Genomic DNA, 12989 nt, shown 5'->3' on the forward strand with positions numbered 1-12989 from the left:
ACAAATGCATACGATGGTGTGTCAGAGGCGCAGGGTCGCATAGGCAAAGGCCGACGTGCAAGAATGCGTATGCACCGCATGGTGCAAGTAGGTCGTAGTGCAATATAGGGTGAGGTGCAATATAGGGGAGGGGTGGGGTGGGGTGGGGTGGGGTGGGGTGGGGTGGGAGGTTAGGTGGGGTAGGGTTGCTGGGAAGATGAGGATGCAGTGGTGAGGCGATGGGGTCAAGGATGGAAGTGGAGGCCGGTGAAGGTGGGATTAGGGGTGAGAGTTTTGGGAGTGAGGTTGAAAGGGATGATTTTGACAGTTTAATCATTTTAGAATTAGGATTAATCCATAAGAACCTCAAACGTCACTTTTCAAAAATTGGGCACCTCAAGGCTCAAACGATTGGGAATCAAATAGTCTTTTCTACAAAATTGAGAACCTAACCTCAGGTGTAATTTATCCTTTTGATTTCAAATTAAGAGTTAAGACCCTTCAGAGGAGGTGAAATAGGCCGATGCAGACCCTTTTGTCCCTGACTGCCCAACTATTACCATCTTCGTAGATGAATCATTATCCTTTCCAATTCGCTGCCCGCTCCAATTCAGAATCCATGCCTCGTAAAATTACCCCGCATTCAAATTCGAAGTACTCAAACTATTAAAAAAAAGATAGTCCAGTATTTTTCAATTTTTTTTAAAAAAAAAAAAAAAAACGTAAAGTAAAGGAGGATTAGGTGGCATGATTGATTTACCATAGAATCATGACATAAATGAAAAAAAAGGAAAAATACGTGAAGCATATAAATAAGCTAAATAATAATCATACCAAGAACACGAGCTTAAACAAAAATAAAATAAAATAATCAAATTGATGGAATGAAGCAATCAGTGAGCCCCCCCAAGAATAAAAAAGGACAATCTTGTTGCCATGTCCTCCATTTTAATTCTGATCAAATCAGAGCTCAGTCTGTCCTGCTTCTTCACTGTTTTCAGAGTTCCTTGTTCTCTTTTTGTTTCATTGCAAGTTTGAAAACTTCAAATTAGCTTGAAACTTCAAACAAATCCTTTGAAATTTCCCTATCAAAGCGATGCAGTTGAAAGGTTAGTGCATATTAAAGACCGATTCATTCATTCATACACGTTAACTCGTTTATGGAACCTACGAGGTAACCTGTCTTTCTCTCTCTGTGTTTATTATATAATCTCTTTAGATGGGAATAGCGGAGGTGGCCTTGCTTTCTTCTTCCTCAGACAAATCCCGACCACTGCAACGTTGATCGGATTCGCCATCGTAGCGGCAGCAACTATGCGTCTTCGCCACCACCGGAAACGCCAGTTGAGGTGCCAAAACATCATTCCTCGGTTTCAGAAATCAGGTTCCGGTAACCTTGATAGGATCGAACGTTTCGCACATTTTGTAGGTAAAAAAAAAAAAAAAAAAAATTTATTTATTTTATATGAATATTTCATCTCATTATATCAGATCATCATTCACTGGCTAATTAATTTAAGGGGCGTTGTTTTCTATACCATCATTGTGCCTGCCTCTATGTGCCCGGCACAGCCTGCGACGATTCAGAGAACATTCTCCGTTAATTTAATTTTCTGAAATTTTGTTTGTGTTGTGGGTGCAGGTAGACAAATAGGATTTGAAGATCCCAATGAATGCCCACAGCTCTGCAAGTTAGCCAACAATTATCTTAAGAAAACTAAAGGGTGTGAGGAGAACATTTATGAGTATTTTTCCAATGAACCAGAAGCTAAATCCCTCTTTGATATGCTCATTGAAGAGTTTGATAGATGCATTCTTGCTTACTTTTCTTTCCATTGGAGCCGAACTTCTGTTATGATCAGTCAGGTATATATGCAAATGGTATATTTTCTCTGATTTCAAAATATATTCATTTTTTAAAATAAGGAAAAATAATTTATTGGGTTAAATGGTTATACAGGTATTGAGATCTGATTTAGATTCATCAATGAAGCTGAAGAACATCGTAATGGCTGCCACTAGGTGTGTCATCATCATCTCTTCTTCCACCTGTATATTCTTTAATCTTGTAATTTTATAGATTTTGAACATTTGATTTCGCAGTGGAGCTTTAGACCCACATCGGGTGGGTGGATAGGTGAGCACGTGCAGGTACATGTGAGAGACAACCCAACTGTCCTATTTTTTGCTATTTACAAGAAGAGGAGGGGTATCTATGAAAACAAAACAAACATCTGATTGACTCTGAGATGTATAGATTTAGATGAACCATTGAGTGCAGGGAATGTTCACGTGAACAACTCACAGCTGTTCAAATGGAATCTATTATGTAGAGATGTTCCATCTGAACGGCTGTGACTTGTTCATGTACACTCACGTACGTGAACATTCACCCCGTGGTTGAGGTGTGTGTGTGTATTTATGTTTATTTGCACTCTGCGGCTTGAAAGATTGGCAGTATATGATCGTTTTCGGAAATCGGTTCCTTCATCAATCAATAGGGTATTGGTTTTGATATTTTAAAGGGTGATTTATCTTCTTCGAAGGGTTCCAAGAATCATCGTGCATCATTCACGGTCGTACATAAAATATTTATCTTATTTAATTTTTAACCCAAAAGAAGGAGAAAAAAATTTGGGATTGTCTCGCTATAAATAGTGGAAAATGCCTTTAGTCTTTGGTATTGGGTCCATTTTATGATGTGATCCTTAGTGGATTAGGAGCTTCTATGATATTTATATAAATGAAGTTCCTCATGCTGATGTGGTCTCAAGACTTTTTTGTTTCATATTTAACTTTAGCAAAAGGTTTTATGCATGACCATGAATGTATAATGGGGCTATGTTATTATACTTCTGCCCTCATTTCCATCCAATGGTTGAAAGATATGACCGAATATATATGTAGTTGCGCATAAAAATTAGGTTCATATATAAATAAAGAAATTAATATTGACCATTCATTTTCCTCCTTTTTTCTCTATCTCTGCCGCCACTAATTCTTTTTCTGTTCATTAGCGACTTCTTTTAGATTTTCTAATAGTAATTTGGGAACGCGTTCACGACTGTGACCAGACACAAGAGCGTGCAAAAAAATAATAATGTTGTTTTTTTGTTTTTTTTTTTTTTTTTCTGAAATATGCAGGAAGCAGAGATTTGATAAGGTGAGCAAGGACTTGAAGATCACAAGCTTGTTCTCTACACTTGTGACAGAGATGAAAGCACTTGGCATTCCATCAAATGATGATGATTCCCATTGTACGGATGTGATGGTACCAGCAGCCCTCACTGAGGGGAGTCCAGTGCTCCTCTTGATGGGTGGTGGAATGGGAGCTGGCAAGAGCACTGTTCTTAAGGACATACTAAAAGAGTAAGCATCTTTGATTCTCAATTCTGTAAGGAGTTGGAAGCTTGGTTATCTTCATTTTAAAAATAAATAATCGATTTTCAGATGAATTTTTCCTTATTATGAAAGTAAAACAAAACATTAAAACACTACAAAAGAGTAGACGGACTACTTTTTCATTTCTTCTAGTCTCCCTAGTGGATCGGTTTCCTATGGAGTAAGGCAGGTGACAGGCCGCACAATGAGCTCTTGCTGTTCTTCGGGCAGAATCATTAGACCATGGTTACCGAGATTTGAAATCATAGTTGGAAGCATAGTTCGAGATCTTATCTTGTCTCGCCAATTCGGGCAAGTCAAGATTTTTGAAATTTTGTCAAAATATGGTATTTTTTTTGTCATATGTTGGCAGTCTATCTTGGTGAGTTTTTTTATCATATTAAGGTTTGATACTTCATGTATTTAAGCTAAATAAATACATTTAAACTTTCATATTATAAAAAAAAATGAACTCAAAGTGGTGTTTTGAGTTTGCACCATTGATTGACAGTATACAGTCGAACTCTAATATATAAATAGTTAAATACACATTATTTAAGTAATGGGGTGTTGTTCTCTGTACTGCAATACAACCTGTGCCAAGGCACATGGGGGTGAGCGCAATGACCACCCTGCCTCCTTACAAAGGCTACCCATGTGTCTAGGCACAGATTGCACTACGGCACAGAGAACAATCTCCTTATATACCAAAATTTCATGAAATATACCAAAATTTAGATTTTTTTTATTTCGTATAATCATCCCATCTCGACAAGAGATAGCCAAAATATAACAAAATATTGACAATGTATCATAAGATTTTGAACCATGGTTAAAAACTATTTTTCTTAATAGAGACCCCGTTTTCTATTGAACAACGTGGGCCCGCATGCATATTGGCATTATGTGGGGGAGTAGTCATTTCACCGCCTCTGTATCCAGACGTGGACGGTACAGTTCCACTAAGAACTTTGTTCTTTTCAAAACAAAAAAAAAAAGCTAGGGCCAGAGTTATCTTCAACTTGGGCTTTAAGTTATCCGAACTCCGAAGTGATTATGTTGCAGATAAGTTTTGAAATATGAAAGTGGCAGATTTGGTCAATGATATAATGATCTATATATTGTCTAATCACTTATTTATTCTAGCATCCTCTATTGTCGTGTATCCGTGATAGGATAGGATTTTTTCCCCACTCAGAGACGAGAACAAGATAGGATTTACAATTTTATTTTATTTATTTTTTTTTTAATTGTCGTAGATGCCCTGCCCACCCACGAACCGGGAACTTCTGGGCCCTAGTCAATCACGGGCGGGTGGTTCCAAGAAATTATGCAACAGCAAAGTTTTGATCACGAGACCTCGCTTCCTAAGGCGGAATCTCATGTCCCCTCCAAGCCAACTGCGCTAACCCCTTGGGGTTAGGATTTACAATATTGCTATGTACCGGGGCCCAAGATGCGTTCAGACACATGGGTTGGTGAAATGACCACCCTGTCCCCCTAATGGTCGAAATGATCAGCACATCCTGCCCCATGTGTCTAGGTGCATCGTGCCCCTTGCCCCCATGCACTCCCAAGTCGAGACCATCGTCCTTAAGGGAAAATGTTCTTTGTGGTGGGGGAGAGATGGAGGAAGCCACACCTAGATACAGTTTAGGTTTTTTTTTTTTTTTTTTTTTTTTTGGGGGGGGGGGGGGGTGGCCCACCCCCATGTAAAGCAGAAATCCTGCCCTCGATGTCAGTGGGCATTTTCATTGGCTGCTGCGTACGTGTGGCCTCTGTGTTCCTCCAAAGAAAACGCTCCTCCATATAATAATAGGGAAAACATTGAACACACTGTCCAGTGAGCTAGCGGGTTTTGAGTCTATCTTTCTTCCCCTTTGAAATGAGCTTCCCCCAGCTCATGTATGATGCCTCTCCTGTATAATATAGTTAAATTATATGAGTTGGTTTGTGGATGAGCAGATCTTTCTGGGCAGGGGCGGCAGGGAAGGCGGTGGTAGTTGAGGCAGATGCGTTTAAAGAGATGGATGTCATTTTCAGAGCCCTCAGCTCTAGAGGCCCCGATGACATGCTCCAAACATCTGAACTGGTCTCTCTCTCTCTCTCTCTCTCTCTCTCTCTCATTTCTTATATTGTGTGTGAACAAAAAAAATTATTAAATTTGGGAGGGAAATAGGTGTTTACTGCTTAGTACCTGGGCCTAGGGGTGTCGGGGGAAATTATCACCTCAGTTTGCATGACCGTCAATTTTCTCAATTCTCTCTAATAGAGGGAGGTGGACCCCACTCACAAGTGAAAAATTATCACCTCAATTTGCTTGCTCGTCAATTTCTTCAATTCCTTCTAATAAATGGAGGTGGATCCCACTTGAGAAAGAGGTAGGATGGTCATTTTCGCCCCCTATTAGATAGAATTGAGGAAATTGACGGGCAGGTAAATTGAAGGGATAAAGATCCCAACTGGGTTTTTGAAAACCAAAGCTCAGTCCAAGGTCCCCAAGTTTCAACCCAAGCCCAGTCCGGCCCTAAGTTAAAGATAGAGAATTCAAGACTAATTCATTTGATGGCAGGTGCATCAATCATCAACCAATGCAGCATCATCCCTCCTTGTAACAGCACTCAACGAAGGGCGTGATGTGATCATGGATGGTACTCTCTCATGGGAACCTTTCGTCGAACAGACGATTGCAATGGCAAGGAATGTTCACCATCACCGGTACCGAATGGGTGTCGGATACAAAGTTGCCGAGGATGGGACTATAATCGAAAACTATTGGGAACAAGTAGAAGATGATGAAGAAGAAGAAGAAGAAAATCTAGAACAAAAAGAAGCAGCCAAGAAGAGAAAACCATACAGGATAGAACTAGTTGGAGTTGTATGTGATCCTCATCTAGCCGTTGTTAGAGGCATCAGGTACATCACAAAGATTCTCCTACTCATTAAATTCAAAAGTAGATTATTTTGTAAAAAATAAATAGAGAGTGAGTATTTCTAATATGAGTAGAGGGATAACAACAATTGGTACTCACAGGAGAGCGATTCTAATGGGAAGAGCAGTGAGGGTGAAATCACAGTTAAACTCCCACAAGAGATTTGCAAATGGATTTAACAGATACTGTCAATTAGTTGATAGTGCCAAGTTATATTGCACCAATTCTATGGGAGGCCCACCTAAGGTAAACCCCATTCTCTCCTCCTTTTGTTTTTATTTGGGCCATTGCAAATTTCTTGAACTTGAATAATCAAATCTGGCCCACAATCATGTTGGCTATATCCAGAAGCATGCAAGCTGCTGATCAGATGGCCAACATTAACTGATGGCAATGGTTAAAAGTTATTGTTTCATATAGGCCCAAACTACGTCATGGGCCGGCCCATGTGTTCCATTCTATATTGTCAAGCATATATGTTGATTTGGCCGAGGCCCATTAGAAGACTGAACTTGTTTAGCCCCAGCCTACAGAAAAGTACAAAGTACAAAGTAATCCATTGGGCCAGAATATTGCTACTCAGGCCCATTCAATGGTAAATCATGTAGGCCCGAACATGGGTAAGAGACTAAGAATTAAGAGGCTGATTTGAAGATGAAATCTGCACTGTAAAAGCTTGCCAACTACTAGGGAAGCTAATAACATTTTAGAGTGAATCTGGGACTGAAATATTATGAATTTAGTATTAGTAATAATAATGCATCCAAATTTACAATAGCTACTGACATGGTTGTTAATGTGGTTGAAGTTGATAGGATGGAAAGATGGAGAGAAGAACAGTTTGTTGGTTGATCCACAAGAAGTAGACTATTTAAAGACAATAAGCATGTTGAATGAGAATGCAGAATCCATTTATGAACTTTACAGGCATCTTGATCGGACAGGAAAGTCTGGATCGGTTTGGAAAGACATCTTGTTGTCACCTTCAAGAGCTCATTTTCAAGATGAACTAAAGATTGCCATCCAGAAAGCTGAAAATCAGAGCTAAATCACCAGAAAGGGAGCAGTGTAGTTTCATATTCTCTGATCCATGGCTCAAAAATAGAAGCCACAGCCTAGATTTAGATTTTTTTCTTTTTTATGTTGGGTTTGTAACCCAAGGCACAAGACAGTCTCCTGATCTTGGTAAATCCATCACATGCAAAGCTCATTGATTATGGATCATGTCAATCTATATTTCAACAATACTCTTATAAAGACACTTCTGTACTGCAGTATATAATATGATTACATGAAGATATATTCTTGTATTGTAGGACCATATGCTTAGTGAAACTACATACCTATGGGGAATTGGGGGGAAAGGGGGGGGGGGAGAAACTATATAATTTGAGGTTAACAAACATTACTGTATTTCCAAAGTGCGAGTACCTCCTTTCAATTTTGTTTTCGTTCATTTCACAATGTTGACTTAAGCATTTCTCCCAGATCATCTACTGATACACATATCGGCTCCAGAGCACATAGCCTAAACATAAAAAACATTGATCAACTAATTTTAGTGAAACTTTTCAGAAAATATTTCTCTCAATTGTAGTGGGCAGGTTAAGGATGGCAGGAGTTCAGGAGCATTAAGAAGCTTAATACTTTGCTGTCATGGTTTCCAAGATTTGATCTAGGAACCTTAATGGACAAGCACATAATTCTTTACCTATTCCATCCATAACATCTGTTCCTCTTAAGCCTTACTGAACCCATTTCTTACTCATACCCTTTCCTGATTGCGCATGTTAGCGACATAAAAGGTTTCATTCCCTGAGACCTATCCTATTTTCTAACTTCAAGAGATCTCTGGCAATGAACAACAGCTGTCTAGCGCAGTTGGTGAGCTGTGGTGCGCTTCATGCCCATGCTCACCAGGAGGTCTTGAATTCGAGTCTCCTGGCTGTTACCTTCCCCCCTCCCCAGTTCCCCCCTCCCCCCTCTCTTAAAAAAACAAAAAAGAAAGAGAGAGAGAGAGATCTGGCAATGATTCCCATTGGATGTCAACAAATCTCATCCACCATAAAACATCTCAACAAGGTGCACAATCAATCAGTTAAATAATATAGCATCTCAATTGTAGCAGGTGGTGGAAACTGCCTCTCATTCCCAATTGCTATTTAAATTTGCACAGGACGAAAAGCTGATGCTTTCACCAATTAGTCTTGTTCTCCAATCGGTTGGGTGATTCCTACTCGAAAAGCAAGCTTGATTTAGAATCATGGCCTCAAATACATGTTACTACCAATCAAATAGGGATAGGGTTTAGACGAAACTCAGTCCAACCGGCTGGAATCAAATACAGCAGGGGGAGGGGGGAAGAGATGGACAAGGGTGAGAGGAACCAGCTTAGAGGTTTTGTGACCTACAATAACCCCTTGCTCCTTATAACTTAAGGATCTTACTGCATGTGTTGTGAGTCTTAGCAACTCAGTGTTGGTACCCTTTCCTTTGTCTTTTTTTCTACCAAAAGGCAGGTGAGGTAATACCCCCTACCCTTCCTAACATGACTTAAGATCCTAATAAATCTCCACTTTACTGTGTATATAGGTGACAATCCCCTCCCTAGACAATAGATCCCAAAATTCTTACCAAAGATCTAAATTTGTTATACAAACTAATACAAAACGAATCCATAAAATAATTGTTCATAGTATCCTGATGTACGATTAAATTCCGTTATTCCCCTGCTCCTTTCTGAAGCACAACCCACGAGCTTCTAAAGAAGGCAATGGATATTCAATTAAATCACCATAATTTGTCCCACAATTTCAGTTGATCAAGAAGAAACTTGTGATTTCAGAATGAAACCAGTTCCACAAAATCCAGTTGAATAGTCCATTTGAGCATCACCTCCTCTAGAAAATAACAATTAAATAAGAAGGAAAACGCTGAGAGGAGTGAGGCATGTTTACAATCTGTTAACACCCCGAAGAGGCAGCTAATGGATTCACTCGGTTATCAAAATGAGGCATGAATTCGTGATTCTTAAATCACACTGGTAACTTGTTGAAGAACTGGTAGCAGTCTTCATACCAAAGTAACTTTCTAATGGAATTTGTCTCGGTGAGGAAGAGATGGAGATTAGAAGCTCATATGCAATATGCACAACCTTATGCAAAAATTTAAGGTTCAGCTGAACTAGAACTTTTGATATAAATTATACAATTTACCCACACCTTACAAGAACAACACAACTCAATGATGCATTTAATCATTTACTATCCTTCACAAAGTAAATCCATCCAGAAAGAAAACAAATATGCACTTACTCAAGGTGCTTCAGAATTTTTAATTTTCCCATACATATCTCATTCAGTATGCTCTAATTTTCCCATAAATAGTCCTATGATTCCTATTCTTTTATTTTTTTTACGATTATTCTTTTTGTTCATAGAAGGTACTAATTTTAAGCAAAAGGATCATAATGGAGGGGAAATTTTATGTGAATCAAATGGATGCAACAGTAAAAACAGGGAGATTGAACAAACAACAGCAATATCCATCCGTTTTCTCTGACCAAGAGATGCTATCTTCTTCTACAATCTAAATCTTTACAGTTGCTTGCTGAAAATTTGTTTACAACACCATTTACAAGAGGTACAATTGAGCCCTCAAGAACAGGGAGAACAGTCAAGTGATATGAGTGTATCAAAAAGTTTCAAGGGTCAATGACCCACTCCTGCAAACTGGCATAGAAGCACTAAATTCAGCAAATTGTCTTTCCCATTGCCATTTGGCTTTTCAAGGCCCATGATGACAAAGCAAGATTCTAATTTTGGAAAGATTCCACTTTAGAAACCAGAGAGGACTTCACTTCCAGTTTTCCAGTTTCATGTGCCTGGTTTTGATTACGAATCAAAATGGGAAGTGGAAAAAAAAAAAAAAAAAGTTGGCCCAATCCAGTTTGAATAAATGCTCTCTCTGCTCAGGTTTCATGATGGTTTCAAGGGTCACTAAAACAAAATCTGCAAGGGAAAAGAAACCAAGAAATAGGAAGATGAAAAATAATAAAGAAGGAAAAAATAGAAATTAAAACAAAATGGGGGGTGGATTAAGATTTTGTCTTTTCTATTCGTGAATTTAGATCAAATTTGAAACTTCATATAGAGTTCTTAACAGAATGTATCAGATCAGCTTGAAACCTAGTTCAATGCCACGATTTTAAGCCTTCGTGATGAGCAAGAGTGGTTCAGAGAAGTCCAGAATGGTACTGAGATGGTTGTAACAATGTGATGGGAAGAGGTCCAAATAGTCATTGACTTTGGAGAAAATATTATCATGATAGGAGAGATGTTTTCTCCCATGAAACCAATCAATGGAGAGATTGGAAGGTTCAATTTCATCCAAACCTTGTCCCTCCAATCAATGAAAGAAAAAGTGCAGTAATCCACAAAACCAATCAATTGAAAGAAAAAGTGCAGAGGACAAGATCAAAATAAGACACCCGTACCCAATACAAATATTTTTGGTTAAATGTTAGCAAAAACTATATTAATGATATATAAAGAATCAAATGTACAGGATTAACGTCCAGGCATACCCAGACGACAATACAGAAGTTTCAAAAAAGCCTTTATCCTCCACCTTCAATATTGCCATCAGCAAAGGACAAGACCAAAATCAAAAAGCTTGATCTAAGGATCTACCTTCGGCATTGCCATCAGGAGAAACCTTAGAAAGAAGCAAAAGTTTTGTACTACTCCTTTACAAAAAATTGTTAGAATGTTGGAATGGTTGGTACCTCGAATCTTCAGGCAAGGGTGGCAAATCATAGGAATTCTGATATGGAATATGGAAACCAGAGGGAAGAGGTACTTGCATGACATCAGAGGGCATAAGCTTTTCCAAAAACCTATCAGACCCACCATCCATAAAATCATCGAGAAGTTGAAAAAATTCTTCGAGCTCTTTCCCATGAACTTCATCTTCTTCTTTCCTTTCCCCTATACATCCATCCATAGAATTGTTCAAACCATGATGAACTTCACCATCTTCTTCAACACCCAATGACAGATACTGGTCCGAGATGTTTGCATTGAGAGCTTCATAAAATTCTTCGATCTCTTTCCCGTGAACTTCATCTTCTTTCCTTTCCCCTATACATCCATCCATAGAACTGTTCAAACCATGATCAATGCCTTTGTTCTCTTCTCCTTGCAGTACTCTATCTTCTTCAGCAATAGACGTAAGAACTTCATTCTCTTCGTGTTTAGCAGCTTTCTTCTGCACCCTCTCATGTATTCTACATATTACCCAGTCATACAGCTGTAATGCAGAAACATCCATTAGATTATTCATTCATATTATATAAGAAAAACATTTAAATGAAAAACTATGCATTTTATGACCAAAAAGAAAGAAAAAAAAAACTAAGTCACAAAAGGAGATATATATAGTTACCTTGATGGATTTATTGGGTGTTTCCTGAAGATGAGTTTGGAATTCATGCATGATCCAGTTGATTTTAGATTTGATTCCATTTTTATTCTCAATATAGACAAGAGTTGTCTTAAGACCAATAGTTGTATTAGATTTGGAATCCTTGACAGGCTTTTGTCCACTAGTAGCCTTCCACACTGATCCATCTTTAGCTCGTCGACTTGCCCTAGAGCCCTGTTGATGCTTCCTCTTCCTCTCTGTGAAAAAAGTAATGGTTCTTGCTTGTGCATTCATCTACATATATAACAATATATATTTTTTATATATATCTATATTAAAAGAAAGAAAGAAGGAAAGAAACACAAAAACTGAAACCCAAAAAAAAATAAAAAGAAGAAGAAGAAGATTAATAATTAGCTCTCTGAGTATGAGATGGTTACAGAATAAAGCATACCTGTGATGAAATTTGTAGATATCAACTTCTTTGATACAAGAGACTCTGAAACCCGGTTCTGCGACCTTTTTGTTTAGGTAGTCCAAGATGAGTTGTTCATCATTGGGTTGAAATGAGTAGCCACTAGGGAAGAAGTCCATTGACAAGGCAGGCCTGACATGTATAATAGTGAAATTAAGTAATGATCGAAGAAGAACTAAGCATGGTTTTAAAAAACGGGAATTCGGATCGTTGAATCGACCAATTCATATCCGAATCGGCCTTCAGGAACCCTAGAATTGGTCCACATATCCAAAAGCAAGGAAATTTCTAAGGTTTTGAGTATGAAAAAAGAAACAAAATATGCATTCCTTCGTGGTTACAAACTTACCGCATTGGCTCGATAGCTTCAACAGTCCACGCTGTTGAGATCAAAGCAGAGTGCGGAGAGTGCGAGAGTGCGAGAGAGCAAAATGCGAGACTCGAGAGGGAAACGGGACAATGTAGTAAGAATCGATCGCCCGCCACTTTCAAAACAAACGGTTTGTAGTTATTTATTTATTATTCTTTTCTTTTTTTTTTTTAACAATTGGGACCCACACCCTTCTTCTCCATGGACTAAAATCCTATGCAGTTCACCAATCTGGCGGTGCATTGCACTACAGGCAAATGCACCGCAGGCTTGAGAGTTCGACACATAAATGATGCTTCATCCAATGGTGTGAGAGGAAAATTATCACCTCCAGTTTGCTGACCGGCCCAGTTCCCCAGTTCCTCTAACAAAGGAGAGGAAAATTATCACCTCCAGTTTGCTGATCGGTCGATTGATCCAGTTTTTT

At 38.7% G+C, this 12989-nt stretch overlaps 1 protein-coding gene across 1 annotated transcript; it reads left to right on the top strand.

Annotated features, from left to right (window-relative positions):
- The first annotated feature begins 1256 nt into the window (after nucleotides 1–1256).
- On the top strand, nucleotides 1257–7389 carry LOC122648886 (calmodulin calcium-dependent NAD kinase-like). The gene is made up of 8 exons (XM_043842181.1): nucleotides 1257–1408; nucleotides 1622–1845; nucleotides 1940–2001; nucleotides 3124–3348; nucleotides 5326–5452; nucleotides 5933–6276; nucleotides 6395–6539; nucleotides 7102–7389. The coding sequence occupies exons 1-8, from the start codon at nucleotides 1294–1296 to the stop codon at nucleotides 7339–7341; spliced, it is 1482 nt and encodes a 493-aa protein (XP_043698116.1). The 5' UTR covers nucleotides 1257–1293; the 3' UTR covers nucleotides 7342–7389.
- The last annotated feature ends 5600 nt before the right edge of the window (nucleotides 7390–12989 follow it).

Source organism: Telopea speciosissima, chromosome 1 (assembly GCF_018873765.1).
Source record: "Telopea speciosissima isolate NSW1024214 ecotype Mountain lineage chromosome 1, Tspe_v1, whole genome shotgun sequence".
Taxonomy (NCBI): domain Eukaryota; kingdom Viridiplantae; phylum Streptophyta; class Magnoliopsida; order Proteales; family Proteaceae; genus Telopea; species Telopea speciosissima.

What these genes read in the sequence shown, in the direction of transcription:
- LOC122648886 (XM_043842181.1), top strand. Translation starts at nt 1,294, where the DNA reads ATGCGTCTTCGCCACCACCGGAAACGCCAGTTGAGGTGCCAAAACATC. An exon ending in ACGTTTCGCACATTTTGTAG is followed by an intron (nt 1,409 to 1,621) that starts GTAAAAAAAAAA and finishes TTGTGGGTGCAG; the next exon opens with GTAGACAAATAGGATTTGAA. An exon ending in TGCTCCAAACATCTGAACTG is followed by an intron (nt 5,453 to 5,932) that starts GTCTCTCTCTCT and finishes ATTTGATGGCAG; the next exon opens with GTGCATCAATCATCAACCAA.